Raw genomic sequence first — 26,118 nt, forward strand, 5'->3', positions numbered from 1 at the left:
GGATTTCTCAAACATGCATGGAAGAATCAAAGCAACACTCCAGGTATGTTTTTCATGAGGGAATAACAACACAAGGCTCAAAAAAGCTAATTTTATATAATACTGCCCCTTTTAAATCCACAAATTCCTTTTTTATCAATGTCCCACCAGCTTTAGTGATTCTTGATTCATTAGTGGGTCAAAAAGTCATTAATCGTTATACTGAAGTGTTGTCTCCCTGACGACAGGCAAGCTAGAGGGATGATGAAAAAGTCAAAGACAACTGGTGTCAGATTTTATTGGAGAGTTTGATAATCGTCGGACAGTCTGGTCAGCGGTCGGTGGTTCTTTCTTTTCTTGGCCATCATGGAGCAGATAAAGTAGAAGGTGAGTCTGTGGCTGGATGCTCCTGTGGGGGAGAAAACATTTTTCTCACATTAAACAACTCGATGGATCAGAAGAGACAAAGCACAATACAGCTTGAACTGCAGAAATATAGCGCCTTATTGAAGTATTCATAACCCTTGAACTTTTTTACATTTTGTCACATTATATCACAAACATCAGTGGATTTTATTATCTGATAGAGCAATGCAACTAGTTGTGATAAGGAAGGAAAGAATACAAGGTTTTTCACCACAAACAATTTGAAGTGACACTGACACAAATGTATTTGTTTGTATAATATGCTACATACAAATTAATGACCAAGATTCATCAGTGGCATTTTTGAAAAATGACATAACTGTGAGTGGAAAACATGCTGAATGGTGGTTGACCAGTAAAATTCTGACAAATTTTAGGATTCTGACATTTGTCCTCAGGAGTTTAGCTTGAATCTTTAAATTAATTGTTTTTCCTTCAGAATTCTGACTGTAATTCTCACCGTTTTCCAATAGAATTTTGACCTTATTAGAATTCTATGTTTTTCTCAGAATCCTTACTTGAATCTTAGAATTCTGACAAATCTTAGAACTTAGTTTTTTTTTTCTTCAAAAGTCTGACTTTAATTGTAGAATTCAGAACATTTTCCTCAGAGTTCTGTTGGGTTCTGCTCTGTTCTCAGTGTGGCAGCTGGTTGCTCTACATCTTATTTAAGGTTATAAACCATTGAGCATGTTCTTCCACTTCACAGTTATGCTCTGCTTTTCTATAAACATGTCAAAGTTTTTGCTGACACAACGTGAAGAAGGAGCTCGCTGTCGGGATGTGTGCTGACTCGGTGTAACTCACACTGTCCATGAAGCCTGGCATGTTCTCTATGACCATGCAGTCATTCCTCACATCTTGTTCCCTCCTCCTCGTCCTTCTCCTCAGCCTCCAGACATTACCCACAATCATCATGACCACCAGCATCATGGCTGCTGCTACACACGCTCCCACTGCTGCAGCTGCAGAGAGCTGACTGGCTGGTTGGTCTGCTGCTCCAATCAGACGGCCAACAGCAAAGACTGCAGTCTGGGGCAGAGGCTGAGGAGCCAGCAGTTCTGATACATCTAGGAGAGGATAAATAAAAGACCTCAGGTTAGCGTAGAATTACTGACCAATCAGGGAACGACAGATCTTATCAGTGCGTTTTATCTTATCAATGTAATTAAGTATTTACTACCACTTGTAAATCTGTGTAGAGGAGTACATTTTTTTTAGTTGCTGTTGATTACTGGGAGACCGAACAGCAACAACTGGGATATATAAACACATACAAACATGTTTAATATGTTGCAATATAGGAAAAGGCACAATCATTTGTATATGTTATATTTTTACATAACCACGCAAAAGATTACATGATTATGTAATCTATTGCAAAATACATAAATAATCGATATGTAATTCAGTGTACTTACAACATAGTGTGTTTGAAAATGTATTAGGAAAATAATATATTAGAAAATATTACAATATATTTCCAGTAATATGTTGGTAAATATATTTTCCTTTCATAAGTCTAAATCTAAATAGTTTGTAGTAGCATATAAATTAAATGTAAAAACATAGTGCCCTTTTTGGTCGTGACTGTAATAAATTCCTTTATATTCATCAATATATTCACATATATTGTCTGTGGTGACATTGCAATATATCAAAAAATTTAAATACTAAATCTCATATAATGGAATATACTGCTTTATTTTCCCATATTAGATCATCCTCAGAAACTCTGCCCACCTTCCAGACTGAGTAGGAAGAAGGCGTCGTCTCCCTTGATGAAGCTCCTGCTCCTCAGCCCGCTGTGTGAGATGAAGGTGCTGGTTCCGTAGCCGGGGCCTCGGTAGTAAGAGCTGCCGTCAGACCCGGTTACCTCAGAGCCCACCTTCATGGGGTCGTCCCAGTAAAACTCAGTACCTGAAACCAACAGGACACTGATTGGTACAGCAGCTTCCTGAAAATGCCTCCAACAGGCTCCCACCGTCAGCGCCCTCATACCGTCTGAGGACATCTTGTTGGGGTCGGTGGTCACCATGCGGTGCATGTTCATCTGCTGTCTGACATCAGACTTCTGATCCATCAAGGCCATGGTGGCTTGTTGCCATGGACACGGCCACTTCAGATTGTGGTCGTTGGGACCTGATGTCAGGTGGAAGTAGATAGCCATGTACCCAGGAGTGCTACTCTGTCCGTTCAGGTACACACCCACCTGAAGACACCAGAGAAATATGGAGATGAAAGGGTAAACACACACAATAACAAGTTTAGTGAAGGTTATTTGTGTAACTCTAAAGAACAATGAAAATGATTTTCTAAATTAGATTTTTGTCTTGTCACTTTCATCTGTCTAAAACAGATATTACCAGTTACCTAACCGCCATGAGCACTGGCCACTGGATGGCCATTTTCCAAATGTTCGTCATTCAACAGGGAGAAAGAAAAATCTCCTAAAAGGTCAAATCATGGAATGCTCCAACAATTTACAGAAAAAACCTCTGAGGAGCTTTGTGTTTAAATCTACAGTTAAAACAGTGTACATTTTAACTAATGTCCTAGTCAAGGTTCACGACAGGTGTATCATGTGGAAAAACTTAGTCAGGTGTGATTTTAAATTGTGGTTTTTTTTTTTCCAACATTAACAGAATATCAGCACTATACCATCACCCAAGGGCTCCTGCCTTCGGGTCAATGAATTTAACCCCATTGAGATGCCTCACTTGAACTTTACTACACAGGAGGAAAATATTTCATTGTATCTTGAGGTTGCAGAGGTTACATCAAGAATAAAGCTCAAGAATAGATTTTCTCTTAGGTTTTAAAGGTGCGTTATAATTCCTCTTTACCTGGAAGGAGTAACCGGCTGGTGACAGGAAACGAGGGCTGTAGAGTTTCTGTCCTGGTGGCATGGTGGCCAGCAGGTGGCTCATGTTCCGGATGTGCCAGATGTGCTGGGGGCATTTTGTGGATGACAGGTTGATGTCATCCAGAGAGAAACCTCCATGTGACGGACTCTCTCCCCTCACCCCCTCGAAAACCAGCCGGGCCTTCCGGGTCACGCTCAGGTTGATGGTGTGCAGCTCCCAGGACCCCATCACTCCTCCTGTGGAGGAAGCAGAACAAACACTCAGGAGATGATTCTCTGCATCAGCTGCATTTGCGTTTAAATGTGACTTAGTTTAGTTCTGAGAGCATTAATGGGTTTACTACAAGGTGGCACCAGAGTCCCACATTTTTGAATCATACTCAGTCTGCTCAGTACAGGTTCATGCAGGTTAAAATGAATTATTTCTCACCTGAAATGCTCTTGAATAGGTTGAGTTTGCCGCTGGGGCTGGCTGGGTCATACTCTCTGAGCCAAATGTTCAGAACATCATCAGCTGCCCCAGTGTTATAGAGGAAGAACTGCAGACACTGAGCTCCAGCTTTGGGGTAAAGCCAACGACTCTCCAGGGAAGCGCTCTCCCCCGGTTCAGCAGATTCTGTGCTGAAATGCATGAAGTAGCCATTCCCTGTGCAGGGAGAGCCAAAAACAAAACAAAACAAAAAAAAACTCATTCCACAACTAGCTTTATATCATTATATTTCAAAATCAGAACACCTTACAAGTAAAATAAATCTGTCTGATTGTCTTAGATGAGAGGTCTCCAAACCTTTTGTCATCTCAGAAAATATATGAGAGAATAAGTAGATAAAATCACAAAAATATATATTGTGACTTTTCTGTTTATGCAGTGTTTTACTAGACAATTGTTAAGAAAAAGGCATCAAAGCTGCAAATTCCTCTGGGATCAATTGAAAAACAAACAAAAAACCACTTGTGTCAGTTTTTAGTAATTGCTTCTTTGAAAACTCTTTCAGTTTTCATCCAAGTTTATTAAATGAATTAAACGCAGATTTATTTGCAAAAAAGTATTTATCATAAAAAGCCACCTGATAGCAGTGTTGGTAAAAGCACATTTTTGCTTTCCTGAATCTTCTAACAAGAATACTTTAATTTGTTGTGAAAACGTCTCCATGTTCATCAACCAAGTTGATGACGTTCATGAATTGGAGTCAGGGGCTGCACAAAATCAGCCCAGGGCCTGAAATGGCCCCCGAGCCGGGCTTTGGGCACCACTGTCAGAAACTTTAGACCAGAACTTTAATTGCAAACACAATGCTGTAAAACCCTTAGGCAACATAATTTACAACTTGTTTCTATCTAAGGTTAGTTAACAAAGATAAACAACAGCAACAACAATGCTATAAAAACAAAATAAAAGCACTGGTCCTCCAAGATTCCCCTGTACTTGCTAATCAGATAAGATAAGATAAATCTTTATTGTCATTGTCACAAGAACAACGAAATTCAGCGAAATTATTAGCTCTGAATCTTGAACCCACAAGTCAAAGGTCAAATAGCACCAATGACATTACAGCACTTAACTGCCTATTAAGAGCAGGAGGTTTGAGCCGTTTGCAGACATTTTGATTAAATCACACCTGTACTTGCCATATCAGTGTACAATGACATGCAAATATAAAAACATATTGCTAATTTGTATGTTTTAGAATAAACAAGATACATTTTGCTTTCATCAACTTATTTTTTACTATTATTATTATTCAACATAGAGCTTTGTTTTTTCTCATCACACCATAAACATATTGACATATTGTATAAATACAGTTAAGTGTGGCATTATGTGACAAAGTGCTTTCCTGTTTCACATGTTAATGTGAGAGTACCACAGGTCTGAGGAGTGATCGCTGTTATCTTTCCACTATTTTACTTCTATTTGATCATATCTATCTTGTAAAATCTCTAGCAGCATGATCCTACACTTGCCTGTATTTGCACAGGTGGCTGTTGTAAAAGATCCTGACCAGTGAATCATGCCATCTTAAGCTCAACACCTTGTAATGAGTTGAAGATCACCTTTGCATTGTCCCATGTTGGTGAAGTCAGTGTGAGGGCCTCCGGACACAGAGCTGCGCTGTTCCCACATGGCCGTGCTGGAACCCTGAATCATCCCGCAGATGTTCTCCTCCTCAAAGTTACAGCTGTCTACAAAGGTGGAGGACTTAACTGTGGAGAAGAAATAGAATCAGCTACATCCAGAAACTGTATCTGTCTATCTATAGACGCATTCAGTAAATTAGAATATAATTGAAGTCAATTTGTTCCAGTAACTGTCTTCAAGTGAGACACGTTACATAGATTAATTAGACAAAAATTAGAGGTCTTACGACAAACCTCTTGCATTTTGTAGCCTAACCTACAAAATGGATATTTTGTCACTCTTTCTTATCACAGTTCTTACCACTCTTTGTTAACTACATGTTTTTCTTGCCATGTGCCTTTATGGTCCATACATTTTCAATAAAGGTGGGAATATCACAGAATATCACAGTCCAGAAATTGAATGTGGAGATAGTCCTCCAATCTCACTATTTTATCTACTTTGCACTATTAGAGGAAAGAAATCAGTCCCATAGGATGATGCTTCCACCAGCACGCTTAATGGTTAATACATTGTTTTTAACTTTAAAATTATTAATCTGGATCCTCCAAATATTGTTCTCATCTCTTCTGGGTAGGTAGTTCAGCTTTTCATCATGAAACATTTTCCCAGAAGGTATCAGGCTTCAGGGTGGCTGTATTTGCTTTGAGATTGCTGGTGTTGGTTTTGGATTTGGGCTTTTTACCCAGTTGTTTGTCACCTTCTCAGTACATAATGATATAAAAATAGCTTTATTTTTATATCAGAGACAAACATGCTCCAGTTTATAACACACTTGAGCCTCAGTGGTTCCTGAGTTATTCCTGAAGACCCTAAACCTTTTCGTCTCATGAAATAATAAACTGGCCAGGCTGGGTGGGTAAACATGAAAAAGACTGTGATGCATGTCGAGTCATGGTCATTTATAGTTTTAGAAGTAGCGTACTCTGCACCCCCTAACATGAATCTTTCTGTTTACAGGATTCATTTTCCACAGCACATTTTTCACCTGTTAACATGAAAGGCTGTGAATGCTGGCTTTTCTGCAGTTCAAAATAAAGAATGTTAAGATACAGCCTCAGATAGTATTCATCAACTATCTACATCAACAATTTATCAACAGTCCATAAACTATACTTGTTATGTAAGTGAATTGAATGAGGCACCTTTGATCTGCTATGTTGCCTGATGTTTTTTACTTGAGACACACGAAAGGGTTGGCTTCAATAAGAGGCTATAACTTAATCTCTTGAATGAGGGCAATGTTTAATTGCAATCGATTTTTATGATCAGCTCAAATAAAATCTGCTGAGATACATTTGAGCCCAAAGGACAAAAAGTAAAACTGAAGAGAGCAGAAGACTGAGAACAAATAAGCAGAGGACCTGGATAAGTTGCTGAGTGAGAGATGCTAATCTCCTTAATAAAGTGGGATAGAATACCTATTGTCATCTCCAGTTTCTGCATGCTTGTGTTGCAGCTAAGATATTCACAGCTCCCTGACAGCTGAAGTCTGAGATTATCACAGCATGTCAGCAACATGAAAAACAAACTTTAACAATTCTGTTCATTAGTAATCCATCAGTTTATTTCCAGTTTGGTTTTGTATAAAGGCCAGAACATAATTACCACCAAATACTTTAAAAATACTACAAACTTCTCAGTAAGTGTTGCTAATGCTAAGTGTTGAGCTTAGCATATACCTTTTTGATCTTATGATAAATACAAATATTTTCTTAAAGGGGCACATAGAGCCATTTTATAGCACAAGCAACTATGTTACCTTCAGTTGTTTTTACCAGCTTTGCACTGCAAAGTAGGTCATATGATGAGCTCAGCAGATGAGCAATTCCACAAGGTGTTTGCTAATTGCTGCTGGCTAGTCTGAAGGAGCTGAGAGGGGGAGTTGTGGTGGAAGGGCGCTCTGTGAGCTGGAAGCTTTGAAGCTTGGAAACTTCAGCTAAGAGGAGGAGCTGCATCTCAAAGGCAGTGCTCAGCCCCTCCAGGTGTTTGCATAGTTGAATGGTTGCTATAGAGATTCAAGGATTTCTCAAACATGCATGAAAGAATCAAAGCAACACCCCAGGTATGTTTTTGATGAGGGAATAACATTATTAAGTGATGTAAAGCTAAAAAAAAGTTAACTTGACATAACACTGCCTTTTAAATGCAAACTTGAACTTGCGGACAGCATGTTGAAACTCACTGCAGTTGTAGAGCAGGTTGAGCTTGGCTAGGTCGCTGGCACTGAATTCCATCCTCTGACCAATCACGTCCATGAATTGTGGGATCTTTGTGACGATGGTGGGCTCAGAGTTGATGTTGAAGGCTGTCTTACTGTAGTGCATCACAGAGCCGTAGTCATATGGGACCCCCAGCGCGTTGGACACAGTGTCGTCATACGTTTTAAAGTTGTGCTCCTTACCTGGAGGATATGAACATATTGGGAGATTTCAGGCCTGTCATGGAAGAATATCACAGGCTGATGAAAATCGCTTAAAAGTCTGCTGACATTTTGCCTGTAAGAAAAGCACATGTGTTACTAGTTCAGTGATATCGAAAACCCTTATGTACACACACATTTCAATCTAAAGTCCGTTTCACAGTTTCACACTGATCTGACTGAATTCAGCCAGTATCTTTGCTAGGTCTTGAGTCTAGAGAATGCAAACAGGGCAGAGGTGGAAGTTGGTGATGAATGTAGCAGCATAAATACTATGCTGCCACTTTAAGAAGGTCAATTTCGGCTTCTGTATATCAACATGTCTCCACCTTTCATGGTGCTGCTGCTTGCATTGGGACGTCTGTCTCTGTCTGTTGCTATAAACTGTGCTGGGTAAGCATGCCTGTTGTACTGTTTTAGTTTGCTTTAATAGTAGCCACAAAATGGACTCCAACATTTTTGTGTTTATTATAAATTCACAATTTTAATGCAGGTAAAAAGGCTAATTGATAGAAATCAACTTGAACAGGAAAAAGAAGAAGATGTTACCAGGTTCAATTTGTTCCCATATAATGTTGACGTAGTCATCACGGTCCGCTCTGGACTGCTCATGCCAGAACCCCAGAGCGTGCAGGAACTCATGCTCTACCGTGCCCAGTCGGTCGCAGTTTGAACCAATGGACAGCTGCTGCTTCCCAACACGCCGGTTGCCTACTGAGGAGTAACATCTCCAGAGAGAAAAAAACTGTCAGGATACACACACTGTTATCTCTCAACAGTCACAATGTCTGGCTCATCGTTCCAGGCCTGAAATTATGATGTTTTTTTGTAGCATTTTTAGTAATATTCAACCTGGCTGAAAGAATTTAGTTTTGGCAACAGCCTGATGCTCTCTAAGATGTGTAAATATCTCCTTAACTAGGAGAAAATGATTTAATCCAAAGAGTTGCTCATAGACCAGGAGTCTACAACCTGCCTCTTATAACTTTGAGCAATAATGTTTTGAAACTCAGTCATTTTATGTTTAAAGTAGTAGAAAGACTCTTGTGTAAAATCTGCAAAGAACTTGAACAGGAGAATGAGTGATTAAGATTTTTATGTGTTGTGGTAGAAAAATTATAATTCAGAAGAAGGGCTTGATTGTCTATAGACCTATGGTCTGGAAAATAAAACCCCTCTGATTATGCAAACACAGAAACCAGTCATGATGTGTTCCAAAGCATGGCGACTCACTTTGAAGATGTGATAAACTATCAGACAGAGTTCACATCATACACACCTGGGGGTCTTATGCCATAGAGAGTGGAATCAAAATATATTGTGTAGAAATATGATCATTCAGAAGGGGGCTCATATGTCTTGAGAATGGTGTGAATAGTTTCCAAAGTGCCAGCTTAAGAACAGAAACATGTGGGAAATCAGCTGTGACTCAGTGGTTTAGATAAACACAGCAGGTCCAGAGTCAGACTGGAGAACTGCAGCCGATAACAGGCTGCTTCATCTGGCTCTGCCTCCAAACACCAGCAGGACACAGAGAAGATGGCTCCCTCTGTGCAGATTGTTCTGAACAGAAGCCAGATAATGCATACTGATAACGAAGTGCGTCAATGGGGTATCTATGTAGAACCTCCACTAATTATGTGATGCCATAGTTGGCATGACAACTGCGGTATGAATTGTGTACCATATACCATACCATATGACTTGTATGGCACAATTTATATGACACCATTACTTGCACCATACATCACTGCTTTGCATCGGTGATGTATCTCTTTAGGGTAGGAAGTGACTATGGAACAACCGCAGTTTAATCTCATTTGTCGTCTTTCTAAGGTCCAGTGTCCTGCCAGTTTTAGACGAGTCTCTGCTCCAACACAACTGATTCAAACAGCCCAACTTCCTCCGCAGCATGTCAACGTTCTGCACAGGTGCTGTTTGAGTCGGGTGTGCTGAACTAGGGAAAAAAAATACCCAAGATACTGGCTCTTGAGAACTGATGTTAGACACCACAGCAAAGATACTGAGGAGGATGACTAATAGACCAAATAAGAGAGCGAAGGAATTGAGAGGCTAGCAATTAGCTTTCTTCTCTACATATATGTTTAACTAAAATAATATTTCTCATTTTCTTTGACTTGTACCATGACAAAATGTATGTGACAGTCAGATATTATTTAAGGGAGCAAGGGGGCCTGTCATGATTCCTTATGCGATAGTTTTGGATTTCATGCCATGCTCCTGGTTTTTACTTGTAACTAATTAAGCAGAAAAGAAACAGAGACTTGAAGTAAAGGCAACAGTCAGGCTTTACTCACCCACTGCCTTTGAACACAGAGATGTAGTTCTCCTCTCCCTTCCATGGTGTAAAGTCAATGCAAGTCTTTAGTCTGTACTGATCAAATGCCTTCAGTATTACTCCCTTAGCATTGATGTCTATATGTCACAAAGAGCAGGAGGCATTTAAAGCAGCGTGTTTTAATGAGTTTAAGGTGTAGTATGTCACTTTTCAGTACATCTTACCTAAACTGTCCTCAAGGTAGTAGGGAATGGTTGTTGGCCAGCGATACTCATCTCCTATGATGGAATTTCTGTCAAGGTTCTAGATTGAATGAGGAATGCTGTTATGTTGTAGAATTAATCCAGAGCAGTTGTAATCAAAAGTTGTCATGTGATTGCTGTCGGGATTTCACTATTACTGAGAAGTGTCCGAGAATATATAATAGTCCATACATTTTTGGTTTGGATCAACAGTGAAGAGATTGGAGTGAAAATACAGCTTCATGACACTCACTTTATCCTGTTCTATATCTCCCTCCAGCAGGTCCAGGTCAGCGGCTGGGAAGGATCATGGTTATTGATGAAAGGTTAAGCACAAACTCTGAGAACAGCAAAATGACCAAAACTAAACAAACCTTTATTGATGTCAAAGATGTCCCAGTCTTGGCCCTGATCAACATCAGTTTCTGTGGATGTGGAATAAGTCAAGATATTAAGATGCTGCAACACTGTATCCTAACTTGTCATGTACAGGGTGGTGGCATTTTGAAAAACAAGTTACACAATACTAGACATGAGGAGATCATGAGAATTTTGTGAACATCAATTCCTGTCATTTCTGAAGTACATGTTTTACTTTGGATGAAACTTGGCCATTTCTTTGTCCACAATTCCACTCAATTCTTCTCTCCCTTCAGACTCCCTTTGAGCTCGAATTTTCAAGATTAATGTCATCTGGGCCATTAGCAAACAGAAGGAGGAGTTGCTAGCTGTTTTCTGCACTGCTTTAGAATTGTAGTCTGCCTATGGTTGTTGTTTGGCATTGGCTGTTAAGGAAGTGAACGAAGCCATTCAGTTCCTGTTGGCCACGCTTCCAAATATTGAGCAATTAATGTCGGAGCAGGAGGAATGTTTAAAGCCTGCAGCTTTCATTAACAGCTGTCTAGTTTGGCTCAAAACGTCTCTGTTTGCAGTGAGGGATGGTTGTTTACAGCACACACAATTTCTAGTAAGCTTCATAGTGTAACTTCTTTCATGATTGAACTGGCGCATTACATCCTTCACAGCCAGATATTAAAGAATCAGTGTAAAATCAGTTCCAATCGTTTCAAACTTCACCAGAGTCCATGCCTCCACCAGACTATCATTTCTCAATGAATGAGGGTTCAGGCCCTGTACAGTGGGACAATAGTGGCGAAGGTGGTAGGAGTTTGCAATCACAGAGTTTCCAGTTTGATCCTGGTTTCGTCTGCCTGTGTCCTCATGCAGGACTCTTCACTGTGTTGCCTGCTGGTGGCAATCACCCATGTTCCTGCTGCAGAATTTTTTTGACATACCCAATATATACATGGCAGGCTGGCTTCTTGTCTTGTTTCTTAGGAAGAAAGTTTCAATAAATTTGCTTCTTGGAAGCAAATTTATAGCTATATGCATACTTTCAAATCACAGAATGACTTTGATGTCATTCCTAACTTTGTGTTTTGACCTGTAAGTAAACTGGACAGCAGAAGAAACTCAAAACACTAGTAAGTGAAAGCTTGAAAGCAAAAAGCAGAACCTTGAGAATTGAGTCATCTTGTGCTAAATGTGTTTTTCTTTGTCCAGTTTTTCAGTTACCACCTTTAGAAACTCTTCAGTTCACCCACCTGTTTCACTTGTCAGTTTTGCTGCTGTCTGTAACATAAAACATATTGAGTTGCATTGCTGCATATCTTCACTCCTCTGAGGCATCTTATCCAAGAGACAAAGTACTTACCAGTCCAAACCCAAACACCAGAATGATCCACCTGAACATCATGGCTCCAGATACAGACTCTTTCACACAGTAAATTCTCTGCTCTTTTTGAACAGAGGATTCTGTTTTAAAAAAAAAAAAAAAGAATCCTCTGTGCACATAATGCACATGTGCTGATAATAGTGTTGATAATGCACAAACTATCTAATCAATTTTATGAGTCAAGGGCAGAGATATTGTGGTTATTTACCTCGTTAATTATTACCAACATCCCATTCACTCTTTAATGTTGTTGCCAGACTAATAAACTTAGGCACAGTTCAGGCGTATTTTTGCAGATGTAATACACTTTAACACACGTCAGTAAACAGTTCCTGGAAACACCTAAGTTAAACCTTGCATATGTGATAATAATAGTCATCCACCTCTTTTCATTGTGACTGTCTGTTTATTAGATGTTTTACTTTATCTTTGCTCCAAAATAGGACCTACATGTAACATTGTAAAGCAAAAAGCAAAAATGTTAATGTTGAATCTACAACATTCAATTGTCTATTTGCTCTAAGATATAATTCTCTGACAATCTATTTGATCACAAAACTGACTCTTGACATGTTTCGGTGAGACAGAGAACATACGGGTGAAAATAGACGTTTTAATGACTGAGAAAAGTTCCAATAAAACACAAAAGATTAAAAGTAGTGTGAACGTTAGTTGTGGATTCTCCATAAGTAAACAAAGGATTTTAGAGCAACAAATTGCACTGACTTCACATTTCTAAACCCAGATTAATTATTCCAAAACAAACTTATATCCCATCAGAAAGTTTGTGTTTGTTTCTTTAAAATTGTCCAGATACAGTAAACATTTATGTAGTTACTGATTCATCGCTACTCTTAAAAGCTGCACCAGTAGTTTAAACTGAAAATAAACATTTTTTACAGTAACTCTTAATCAACATGAGTGCCATGTAGTAAAATCAGAAATAAAAATGAAAACAACCAGTCAGAAAATAAAATAGGTCCCTGCACAAAATTAATTTGCACATGTGCTGAGCGTTGCAATGTATACTTTATCTACATATAATTATTTGGTGTCAGGAGACAGTAAGCATCAAACCTAAACCTGTTTGTGCTACTGATTAAAAACACAAATCAAGTCTTCTTAAGGTTAGGGTTAGGGTTATTTTTGATGATGGCATTTGGCAACATGTAATGTTTATTGCTTGTTTCATAATTTATCACTTGATTATGTTTTCTTCATGTAAAGCCCTTTGAACTGCCCTGTGGCTGAAATGTGCTGCACAAAGAAATTTTCACATGACTTCTTTCTTGTGCATAGTTGTGCAAAGTTGTTAGCATAACAAAGCACTTTGCTACAATAAATCCAAATTACTCCACCTGTACATCTTTGAATAAAAGTGAAGATTACTTGTGGCTAATGTATTTTTGTCTGGTCAATTGCACTTTACGGAGGTTTGTACTACAAACATGCAACTTTCCTCTTGTTTGGTTAGGAGTGTAGACATTTACTTGATTATTTATTTGTAGCCCTCGCATCCACAAGGTGTAGTTTTGACAGTGACTCTGAATAAATGAGTAATGTATTTAAATACTCATTTTATTTAACTACACCCACAATTTCCAATACTAAACAATTCATTCACATGTACATAGTACTGGTATTGACCATACAATCTGCTGGGCTACATAAAGACAAAGGAAGACATCTTAATAATGTTAACTAAAACATTTAATATGCATGTCTGTAAATAGCAGGAAAGAAGGACAATGTTTCAAGTGCTGTGTCTACAAAAGAGGCCATTACAAGATCTGTTGAAATTCAGCTACAGTTAATGAGCTGCACTCACCATCTGCACCCACAGAATTTCAAAGAAAACTTAGAAAATCAAATATATACGACAAGGAAGCAGCTTTGTCTATAAGAAATACCTATATTTGAGATAGACTTCATTCCAAAAGTATGTCTGCGTCTTCTGTAGGTTGCATGCAGGTTGTAAGAAAATGAATGTCTTTAGTTCACGAAACACAGTCAGCTTTTACTTCTACCCTTATTTTATTATGGGGGCAAAAAAAACCTCAATTTGTCTTTGAGCTTCCATCTGTTAGGTTCCCTTCACCTTTTGATGTGGCTGAGTCTCTCGCACATGATGGAGAGATACTGGGTCAGCTTCACCATGGCAATGATGACGGTTCCTCCAATCAAAGAGCAGGTTGGCCAAAATAAAGAGTGGAAGACGGCAATTCGACCATAAATCTGGGTCATGATGGCGCTGTCTGTCTTCTCTGTTGGGTCGACATAACATTGAACTGTGAGCTGAGTCCTGAGTCTCTGAGAAATGTCCTGAACCATGGCATGTGTGGCAGCATAGTCTCTATGACACTTTGGAATGTAGAAACACTGAAAAAAAGAAAAAAATGGAATCATTGTCATTTGTCTGGTAAAAACCAGATTTATATTTTACACTTTTATTTTAGGCTTAACTTATACTTAGATATTATGGTAATAGTTGCTGGTTAATGAATCAACACTTTATAGTTTTAACACTATATAATTGGCCATGTACAGTAGTTTAACTTATTAAAAGGAACAAAAAGGAACTGTTTCACTTGAAATCTACAATCATATTCTGTTTTGTTTACATTCAAGATGAAATAATTGTTCCCACAACATCACACAAAGCAGTCTACCAAAGCGGTGCTGCCTGCTGTGTCCAGATGACAGTGGGTTTGTTGAAGCAGGTGTGTGACGGTGTCTTCAGTTCCAACTCTACGGCGATAAGCAAACTGCAGAGAGTTCTGATATGTCCTTGTCTGCTTATTCAGGTGGGCCAACAGGAGTCTCTCCAGGACCTTCATGATGTGTGTTGTCATGGCAACCGGTCTGTAGTTGTTAATGGCTGATTGCTGAGTTTTATTTGGTACCTGAACTAGGCAGGATGTCTTCCACAACAACAGAACCTTCTGTTTGGTCAGGCTGAGGATGAGGAGATGTTGCAGAATCCCACAGAGGCCTTCAGGACTCTGGGGCTCACACCATCCAGACCTGCTGCCTTGCTCCGGATCAGTCTCTCCAGCTTGTGGAAGTAGAAGAGTCAAAGACTGAGGTAGTAGATAAAACATTTGAGGTTTTACAGAAAAGCTGTGGGTCAGAGAAGGGCGGGATGCCTGCCTGGTTGGGGACAGGAGAGGAGGATGATGAGCTGGTTCCCGAGATGAACCTGTTGAAGAATGTGTTCTACTCATTTGATCTATCCAGGCTTCCATCGTTCCAATCCTGCTTTTGTTTGGAGTCTGTGTTCTTCATGCTTCTGATATTGTTCTGCTGGAGATTGATCTCCAGCTTCTTCCTCTACTTTTCTTTGCTGTCTTGACTTCAAGTGGTTTCTGTATACTCCTCAATGATCCCTGTTTCCCTCCCTAAAGACTTTTTTCCCCTTTTTAACAGTCCCTTCAGATCACTGATGATGCATGGTTTCTTATTTGGGAACATCTCACTGTTCTGGTGGGTAGTGGGGAGTCAGTCAGTCACTCAGTCGTGGCAGTAACATCATCTCTGCCCTTCCTAGTGTATAGACACATAACAACACAGAAGGCCGTCTTTAACTTCCTGTGATCATTTTTCACAGTTAACTTTTTATGTCTTTGAACAAGGGATTTATATTCTGAGCAGAGAAAGACAAGATTGTGATCTGATTTGCCAAGTAGAGGTTCTCTGTGTGGAGGTGTACGAATCATTGACACATGCATACAACCGCAGCATTTTACTTTCTCTGGTACAGAAGCTAACAAATACATTGGCGTGTTCTGTCTGTAGCTTAGCAACAAGTGACAGGATGACATCACATGCAGTGTCAGCAACAGCTGATGGTGGTTACCTAAATAACACTCTTGGTAAATGACACAGATAAAACTTACTAAGAGTTCAATATCCAGGCTGCAGAGACTACGCCTGACAGTAGCGTGTTCTGGGTGACACCACTGGTTGTTCAAACCAGACTTGTCCTTCGTAAATTACATGAAGCCACAACTGCAGCATCTGTGGTTGCATACTGTACCTCAGGATTGCTGTCGTGTGTCTCCTCATTGTGCAGCAATCGGACCAGCCGTCCTGATGAGTTCAGGCTGACAAACACGTGGAGACAGGGGTAACGGGAACTCTTCCAGCACTCCACTCCACAGCTGTATGAACAGTTTACATCCCACAATATGGTGGAGTTCACAATGGTGCAGCTGTCCTCATCTGTCCACACACTGGAGAGACAACGGCAGTCACTTTTTAATACCGCGTCTTGGAAAAAGTATTCAAATTTCTTGATCGTTTCCACATTATGTCAGTGATCCAACATAAAACTGCAATGCATTTCATTGGGATTTTATGGGATAGGGCAAGACCACAAGAGATAGTAAAACATGATGAGTAAGCAAAAAGAAATTGATATTTAGCGTGAGGAAAAAATGAAATTCACTGTAACCAAACATCAGTACGACTACATTAACTGTGTAGTTAACACCCCAAATAACACTGAACACATCAACCTAACAGTGACGCGTGGTGACAACAGCATCCTTCTGCGAAGATGCTTTTCGTAAACAAGGACAAGAAAAATTAAGCAAAACATTTTTTACATTTCTGCAAAAGACTTGATAAAGACTTGAAACCACAGCAGAGGTTTAGAATGGTCTAGTCAAACCCCTAAAGACCTACATCTTTAATCACAGTGGAAGGTGGTTCTGCTAGACTCGTGTAAAATAATACATTTTAGATTTATTTTTTAATGTTTATCTTTATTTTGAGAATCATTTAGCATTTTCCTTTTAAATCAGAATTCACCACAAAATTCACAAAAAATGCATTTAAACTCATGTCTGTCATGTGATGAAATGTATAGAAGAGGAAATAGTTAGAGTAGTTCTTTAAAGCTGCCGTGTACAAGTTTTATAAAAACAATATTTTTTTTTGTATGGTTATTCCAACGATCTCCATACTGTGGCAGTTTGGTATGAGACAGACAATGTGTGAAAAAAATCAATCTCCTCTGCCTTCTCCCAGTTCTGACTAGAAACAACCAATCAGAGCCAGGGGGAGGGTCTTGGTGCTCTAAATCACCTCTCCATGTGGTGCTGCTCATCCCCCCTCTAACATCCACCTTGCTCTTTGCTACGCTGCAGCTAGCATCGCCTGCCGTGAACGCTAAGGCTAGTTAGCATGGCCACCAATGATGGGAAATAAACGGTTTTCCTGTAAGTTGTTTCTCTGACATTAGCGCATTTAGCAGCGACTACTTAGGATTGATTGACAGCATTAAGACCCTTATCCTGGGTCTGATTGGCTGTTTCTGGTTGGGGGCAGTAAACACGGTAATAGTAGCACAGGGCCACTTCACAGATTATCTGTCTCATAACATCTTGTCACAACATGGGTGACAGCTTTAACACATATGAAACAAACATACATATATTTTTTAAATAAAAAATTACATACTACACCTTTAAGGGACTGTAGATGTGATCACCTTTCCAGAAGTTGGTCCAGTATAAAACAGGACAGTACCTGTCAGAGTAAGAGCGCAGGATGGTGATGCCCAGGACGAAGTACATCATGACAGAGAAGAAGACCATGCTGAGACCCAGCAGTATGGCTCTGTCCTCGCCCGCCCTCAGAGCCGTCACCGTCTTCCTCCTGTCCAGCACCTCATGGTCCCGAATCCTCTGGTAAATAGAACTGGACAGGGTTAAAATGATGTGTTTCTTGTCAAATGTGTTTTCCGCCTACTTCAGCAGGAATGACTTCATCTAACAAACTCAAAACGAAGCTGGGTCAGAGTAAAAGTGGTACCTGCGTTCCTCCTTTCTCTCTGTGACTTTAGTTCCTACAAAGAGAAACATTGTTTCCGAGAAGTCTGGAAACTGGAGTCCACCGCTGCTGCTGGAGGATGTGATCCACCTGCAACAAAGAACGCAGCAAAGTTTCAAACAACCTGGATTCATTGGGGCTGAATCAGGAAAGATCAACTATAGCTTTTGTGAATTCTGATTGATTTTCATTTTCTCAGAGGAGAACTTTTGTTTCAGCATGCTCTAACCTTGCAAATGCAAAATGACTTCAAGGATCACGTTTCTCCTTTAACATATGAGCTGATGAACAGACTGCAGTGCACAACAAGTGTTCAGATTACACTACATTTAAATATGTCATCATCACTGAGGTGATCCATCATGGCTCCCACTTATTCACATCCTAAATTTAACAAGTCTAATTCATCAATCAGCAAAAGCAGCTGATGCTCTAACTATGACAATCAGGGTTTATTTTCAGCCTTACATGCACTAAAGCTGATATGTTCAGAATCTTATTTCATTGCTATTAGCCAAGATTAAATATGATGTCATTAATATTCACCAAGGAAAGCTGTATTTTGAGTGTTAATTTAGTTCTCAGGTATCGGTACTTCATGCTTACTGGGTATTTGGCAGCAGCATTACATTTTTTGTTTTTTCAATTATTTTATAAATATGTTTTGATATTCTCCTCATGCCATCATTAAAATGTCTTACTCCATTGGCGAGAAATGCGGACTGCTTCTTTTTGTCTCCCGTTGCCATGGTGAATAGCGTTTATGTAGGTTTTTTCAGAGTGTTGCCTTCCACTCCTGGTTTAACTCTGCTTTCTGAAGCGGGTCCCAGATGTTCACTGAGGTTTGGATTTAGTTGTTTCCAGATCTCACTGAATAATTCTTATATCAATTAGTACTGTGTGCTTTTCAGTGATGTTGTTTTCATATGTCTACATGTTATTGGTTACTGTGGTTTCTTGTTTTATTTATCTATTTCTGCAGGTGTAGGAGCAGATTTTTAGGGTGTTTTCTTGTATTCTCTAGCCTTCATCTTTTTAAGTCTTTCCTCCCTCTTTCCTATTTAATTTTCTACCCCACCTCTTTTCCTTTCTCTTTTTCCCTTTCTTCTCTGTGTCCACTGCATTTGAAATAAACCCAAAGAGTTCCTCCAAACAAAAAGAAAATCTGGTCCCAATCTGCAATTAACTTCTGTCAACTGAAAGCACAATGAAATAACAAAAAAAAACAAAAAACACAGAAATCTTAATCCAATGCACACATCCATCTTTGGTTGCAGCTCAGGCATGGCTGGATACCAATATGACTGTTATAGTGGCCTTTGCTGATGAATTCATTGCTGACAGGTGATGGATAGGATTCAACACATGGGAAGGATGCAACACATGCCATTCAGCAGGACAATGATTTGAACGTTTGGTTGTGGCAATCCACAAGCTATTCAGGGTGAAGAAGTGGAATATGATGAAAGGCAGAGCTGGAGCGCTGACACAGCTGAGCACCATTCCATTAGTTGATGTTCAGCAAAACGACACCAGGCAGCAAAACACTAAACATGTTTGGAGCTGGAACAACGTCACTGAAGAATTCCAACCCTGCATCTCCATTCTGAATAAACGGTTCACCTGAGCACTGCTACCAGTCTGGATGTTTTCACTACTGAGAATTTAACTGCTTAAATTCTAACTCACCTCTTAGCCAGTGATTTTAAGCTAGGTGGATAGAATTGCTACTTTTTTTTTTTCATCTGAGGTGTCAAGGTCTTCCTGCCATAATCTGCAGAACAGATTAAATATAAAACAGTCTTGTATTTTTCAGGCCAGGTAAGAAGTGACGATGAAGCAGAACTCACCTGGTTTCTGGTGGCGCAGTCAGACAAAGATCAACTGTTAACTTGTAGGAGCATTTTTCTCCCAACATGGCACCAGTCACCTCAGCTTGTCCATCCATAGACTTTTCCTGACTTTCCTTTTGCTGCCTTTCGATACACTTACTGCCTGTGACTGCTAAGTAAAATTTGCCTGACACAAAACCCTTAAAATAGAGCACAGCTACAGAAGGGAGGCAACAATGTCTTGTGCCCTTGAAAAAAAAATAGAACAAATGAAAAATATTTTCTTTTTTTTTCTAACTAACTTAGAAGTCATAAATCTAAAACTCAACATTCTTCACTTATGATCAACAGTCCAGATCCAAGCTATCATTCCAGACAATGTGTCTTTGTGATGGAGGTGAAAAGTGTAACTGATCTGTGTTTGGCTGGTCTCCTTGTCTTACAGGTTGGGTAATTGTAACTGAGAGAACATCAGCATCTGTCAGCATAGATGTGGGAGGTATCTGCAGTGTGTGGAAATAGAATGGAAAAGCGTGGAGTAAGAAGAGCGGTGGTAGCTCATAGGTCAGGGGTCAGTTCTGAGTCTTCTCTTGTTCGCAGTTGTGGTGAACAGACTAACTGATAAACTCTGGGTGCAGTCTGAGCAGGATATGTGATTTTTAGCTAAAGTAGAAAGGAACTGGAAGACAGTGTGGAGAAATGAAACCCTGCTCTGTAACGGGACAGAGCAGAGTTTGAGACAGGAGGCTGAACCAAAGATAGAGCAGAGATACAGGAAGTAGATGAGTTTAGGTATCCAGAGTCTGGGAGTAGTAACATTTAATTTTTACTGCTAAAAGCAATTTTAAAAAACACTATATGATTAATTTTGTAATTGACAATTCTTTTCTATTTCTATGAACAAAAATATATATATTTTGTGGGGGTTCCCGCTGTTGGTCAGTGGGCCTTGAAATTATCCTAACTTTTCCCCTGGCGCCCCTGTCCAGAGGTCATCAGTTCAAATCAGCAGACAGTCACTGGGGTGAATGAAAACTGAATTACTGCTGCCAACAATTAAACTTGTCCCTTTCCTGCTATTAACTTTTTACTTTAACATAGAACACACTCCTTCACCAGATCTTCTGTTTCTTCTTGGGCGTTCTGCTCTTCTCAACCCTCGGTCGGTCGTGGCAGATGGCAGCTCAGGTTCTAAGTCAGGTTCTGGTTCTGCTGAATGTTTCTTCCTGCTAAATGGGAGTTTTCCCCCTTCATTGCATTCTTGACATAAGAAATTGTTGTAAAGTCAACAATCTCAATGCAAGAGATTGTCTTCGTCACTATGTGCTGGCCTAGAGGGGGGAACGTTGCAAATCGATGACTCAATCCAATCTGTTGGGTTTCCTTAAATAGAAACTTTTTTTTTTTTAGCTAATTTGAATAATAAACTATGCTTGCTGTATAGTTTGAAAACCAGGCTTGGAATAAATGTGTGATTAAATGGAAATTCATTGGATTTTTTTGCTAATTTGTTGTGAATTTACACCATGTACAGTTGTGTAAACAATTGCTTGAGTCCTTCCTGATTTCCCATTGTTGATTTTTTTCTTACGTGTTTATCAGACTTCAGTGTTTCAGAACATCAAACCAACTGAAATATTTGTCAAAGACAACAATAGTAAACGCAAAACGCAGTTTTTAAATGGAGGTGTTTGTTTTCATCACAAGAAAAAAGAAAACACCCAAACCTACATGGCCCTATGTAAAAACAACAACAACAAAAAAACATACCAATGCACCACCAAGATGTCCCTTCCTTCATCCTTTGATGCTTACATAAACACATGCCACACCAACCCATGCATTCAATCACATGCACATGCTGGCTTCATCTGGAGCAGATCATAAGATGCATGTCTCTTTCTGACGCATTGAGTGTTCCTCTTCCTGGAAGGTCGGACTGGCAGGTGGCGTGGCGCTGGCGCTCTGAGTGACATGGTTGGGCTTGCTGGCATACATGCATGCTTTTACATGGAAACTCATGCTCACATAACTCTATGCTTGGATACCCTTTTGGATTCCCTAACCTAACTTTAAATCACAGCACCAGTCTAATGTCATGACTTGTGCTTCAGGACTTTGGTTTGGGAGAAACCAGATATCTGGACCTCCAACATTTGTAACATGGGCAGATGTAGTTTCAGTAAAATTATGATCTTGTTACAGAAAGGTTAATTGCATGACAGTTTTATTACGTTAGTATTGCAACAGCTTGTCTATTAAAGTTAAACATACGTTTTGCATAAACCTCAAATTCAGACTGAATGTCGTTGCAAAATTGGCCTTGATATGACTTTCCTGCACTGTTCTATTTCAATGAATTGTGAGTTTTCAAGTGATGTCATGAGGACTTTAGTCAGCTTGTTTTTTGGGGGGTGGGGAGGGTTTCTTACCATCACTCTTGTGAAATCGGTTCAAATTAAAAAGTTTAATATCTGCTCAGTTCCATGAAACAAGGTAACTTAAACTACTGCCTGGTCCAGTGATGGGAAGGTAACCGAATCCTCAGGATCCATTCAAAGAACCGTTCAAATGGTCCATTTCTGAAAATATACTTTCATTTCTAAATACCAACAATTTACCATTAATGCAGTTTTATATTGATTGTTTTTGAATTATCAATATACAGCAACAAATGAAAAAGGAAAATGTAACCAAGAACAGAGGACAAAACTGGTCTTGTTTTGGCTGAAACAAAATTCCTCTTCTGCACAATTTAATATAAGAATTAAGGCAAGACACTAATGGTAACACTTAACTAGGAACTTTAACCAAGAAGCAACAAGCAAGACGAAACCATGGAGAAAGGAGGTCACAGTGACCATCAGTGCAGCACCAGGTGGAGCACAGAGCCGCCATGACACGTGACAAAAACAAACAGTAGGCAATGAGAATGATGTATGTTCAGACAGCTAGCTCTTTTTTGGTAATTTTTTTGGTAACAATTATCCATCCATCCATCCATCCATCCATCCATCCATCCATCCATCCATCCATCCATCCATCCATCCATCCATCCATCACTCCATCCATCCATCCATCCATCCATCCATCCATCCATCCATCCATCCATCCATCCATCCATCACTCCATCCATCCATCCATCCATCCATCCATCCATCCATCCATCCATCCATCCATCCATCCATCCATCCATCCATTTTCTTACACCCTTATCCCATTGGTGTCAGGAGGTGCTGGTGCCTACCTCCAGCTGTCAACAGGAGAGCGGCGGGGTTCAGCCTGGACAGGTCGCCAGTCCATCGCAGTAATTCAACAATTAAATAAATATAATTTAAAAAAAATTCAACAATTACATAAATATAATTTTTAAAAATAGAATAATAGCTACTGCAGTGTGTGCAGAGAATTATAAGTTAGCAAAGTCTGAAAACAAACCAAGAACAACTGTCACTACCTGAGGCACAAGTCCTATCATTCAGGGTAAAGAGCTGCTCGAAAGAGTCAGGTCATTTGTGAAGGTCACATCACTTGCACAGCCAGGATGTAACCTGTTGAAATGTCTGACAGAGGGCTGCACATGGGACAGTCAGCAGCCCTGTTGCCTTGCATCAAGACAATATTGGGTTTGAGTCCTGGCCTGGAGTTTTCCATGGAGTTTTCCATGTACATCCATAGATTCTCTCTGGGTACTCAAGCTTTCTAACACAGGTCCAAAAACCACGACTGTCTGGTTTATTAGCCTCTCTAAGTTGTCCTTAGATGTGTGTGCACAGTGGCATTGTCCTGTGTGTCTCTGGTGAATCCCGTCTTTTTCCCAAAGAGCACTGAAGATAGGCACCAGCCCCCCATGGCCATGCAAGGACGAGCTGGTATACTAGACAATAGACGGGTGGTTTGATAGATTATTTATGAATATGCTGCTTTACCTCTGGGACCAAACTTGGATCTAGGAAAGAGGATTTTCCTAACATCCTAACATTTCTATTACAATATGGGAAACCATAGAGGTTTATATTTTACTCAGTTCACTACAGATAGCAACACAAGCTGATGAAGTATTTTTCAGCATTTCATGTTCAAACACTTTCAAACTGTGGGTGAACTATGTAGATGCATATCCAACCTTTTTCAAACAGAAAATTTAAAAACCAAAATAAGTCAATCCAGAGTTCTGGTCTCTGGTCAGCATGTAGTTGGTCACCTCTAGGAGGCAGAGGACACATACAGTATATACCTAAATATTTAGGTCCAAGTTAAATATTTAGCTAGTATGCATATACTTAGCTTGGACCTAAATGTTTTGTTACAAGCTTAATATTTAGCAACCTAATATTTAATTAATGAGCTAAACATCCAGCTGGCTTGCAAAATATGTTAGCAAGCTATATATTTAGATCTGACATCAATATTGTTTTTGGAAAATTTGTATTTATTTTTTTTTAATAAAATGTTTAGTTTGGAAAATACTGTAAATATTTAATGTGGAGCTAAATATTTACATCCCCCCACCCCCAAAACAGAGGAGGAAGTGAAGGACAGTGAGATTCAAACTGGCTCATCTGTCACTTCTGTTGTGATTGTTAGAATGAGTAATAGTAGAGCAGCAGGGACAGCTGGTGTTAATAGTCAAGATCAGACTTGATGTCTCCTCACAGCAATGTAGCATTAATAAAATAATCCAGATTACTAAAGCGTCATTCTGGTACATGTAATTAAATTACTAAAGAAAGCCACAGAACAGTAGCTATAGTAGGCTCGTTTGAACATTCTGTCATCAAAGACACAAAACAATGTTACTGTCATTAAACACAAACAGTAGAACCAACCCAGACCTAAATGATCACATGGACTAAGAAACAAATATCAGCCTGAAAAAAATAAAAATAAAAACTGGAAATTTAGAAATGTGTCATTTAAAAATATGGATTTTATTCAAAACTTTATAAAACACTAGGAAGTGAATACAGAACGATAGCTAACGGAAATCAAACTTAGAACCATCTGGAGTCATCAAAATTTTAAGAATCTCAAAGATTAGAAATGTGTTACATGACACTTCTAGCTTTATTTAACTCTTATAATGTAGTGAACTGTTCAGTCATCCAGCTGCTTCTCCAGTGGATGCACCAATATTGTGTATTATTTCATTCAAGTAGCCAATTAAATGATTCGGATCAATATTTTCTATGAAATATGAACTTTAAATTGAAAAGCCTGAATTGAGCACGCTTTTTAAATCTGGCAACAGGAATGCAGAAATGAAATTTAAGCTCAAATTTTAAGGAGTGAATTTTTATTTTATAACAAGTGAACTTCCAGAACAATATTGGTGCCAATGGGTGATAAAACAATATTGGTGCACACATAGTATCTTAGAAACAGCAGCAATTATGAAAAGCACGTCATCCTAGTTCCACTGGCAGATTAATTTACTTATGACAAGATATTTTTCCCATAAGTAAAATAACCAGTGGAACTTATCCTTATTCATCAATATTAAGAAATTATTGACTTCAAACAAGTTACTTATAAGTTAGTTTTGTCTTGCTTTATATTTACTAAGGTATTTGCAATAGAAACTAGACAAAAACACTTAGTAAGATTTTGTTTTTGTAGTGAAGTTCATGTTCAGATAAGTATTTTTTAAAAAAAATCAAACTGAATTAAAATGTTAATTGGGTCAATTTTAATTAGGTATTTCCACAACCACATCTTCACAGATAGTCATGAGATACAAGAGATGCCACAACTTTGTTAACATCACATTGTAAACTTCCAGTCAGTTATGATATTCCTGGCCTGCAACACATTCATCTAAACTGCTGTACAGAACCTAAGATTCTGAACTTACCCTAAAATGGAGAAGTCACCAAAACGTTTCCTTGCTCTAGGTTTTCATTGAGGCTGTCTCCTGCTGTGTCCTGCAGGATGTGCATCATGTAATGAGGGTCTCATGAACTGAGCTGCACTGGCAGTCTTCAGCATGCCTCCAGACTGTAGAGCGAGCAGCAGCCATTGGCCCTCACTGTGTACTCTGATATGCAAGTGATATTATGTGTCACTTAATATAGAGGGATTTAGGGGCAAGTATTTCAACAAACGGGTAAAGCAATGAGAGACTGTAAAGCAAAGAAAAAGTCAATATACTGTTTCTAAAATGTAAAAATATTATTTTATGCACAGTGTCAGTTTTGACAGATTATCCAGGAGGATGTGGAAAAAAAAATTATAATCAGAGATTGCATTAGATCGTCCACAATACAGTAAAGATTTTAAGCATATGGAGTCATTTCATTGAGAAAAAATGCAAACCTAGGCTCAAAGAGTGTATTTCTGATC

The 26,118-nt window shown here is 39.2% G+C and overlaps 2 protein-coding genes across 5 annotated transcripts; both read right to left on the minus strand.

The window, feature by feature from the left end:
* Nucleotides 1-77: 77 nt before the first annotated feature.
* On the minus strand, nt 78-12,187 carry LOC102236284 (meprin A subunit beta-like). Its single transcript, XM_014474094.2, has 15 exons — nt 12,089-12,187; nt 11,979-12,006; nt 10,749-10,799; nt 10,628-10,671; nt 10,357-10,435; nt 10,152-10,269; nt 8,383-8,561; nt 7,597-7,815; nt 5,327-5,476; nt 3,702-3,917; nt 3,252-3,508; nt 2,407-2,617; nt 2,149-2,325; nt 1,213-1,475; nt 78-388 (listed from the first exon to the last, which is right to left on the minus strand). The coding sequence occupies exons 1-15, from the start codon at nt 12,128-12,130 to the stop codon at nt 344-346; spliced, it is 2,079 nt and encodes a 692-aa protein (XP_014329580.2). The 5' UTR covers nt 12,131-12,187; the 3' UTR covers nt 78-343.
* A 1,482-nt stretch (nt 12,188-13,669) lies between these two features.
* kcnmb2 (potassium calcium-activated channel subfamily M regulatory beta subunit 2) lies at nt 13,670-25,788 on the minus strand. Of its 4 annotated transcripts, none has more exons than XM_014474096.2 (5): nt 25,631-25,788; nt 17,927-18,034; nt 17,642-17,812; nt 16,146-16,341; nt 13,670-14,488 (listed from the first exon to the last, which is right to left on the minus strand). In XM_014474096.2, exons 2-5 carry the CDS (start codon nt 17,974-17,976, stop codon nt 14,204-14,206), a joined length of 702 nt encoding a protein of 233 aa, XP_014329582.1. In that variant the 5' UTR covers nt 17,977-18,034; nt 25,631-25,788; the 3' UTR covers nt 13,670-14,203. The 4 variants fall into 4 exon arrangements, with proteins under 4 accessions (XP_014329582.1, XP_023195245.1, XP_023195246.1 ...); XM_023339477.1 differs by lacking the exon at nt 25,631-25,788 and adding an exon at nt 19,795-22,763; XM_023339478.1 differs by lacking the exon at nt 25,631-25,788 and adding an exon at nt 19,634-19,880.
* Nucleotides 25,789-26,118: the final 330 nt, after the last annotated feature.

Source organism: Xiphophorus maculatus, chromosome 9 (genome assembly GCF_002775205.1).
Source record: "Xiphophorus maculatus strain JP 163 A chromosome 9, X_maculatus-5.0-male, whole genome shotgun sequence".
Lineage (NCBI taxonomy): Eukaryota > Metazoa > Chordata > Actinopteri > Cyprinodontiformes > Poeciliidae > Xiphophorus > Xiphophorus maculatus.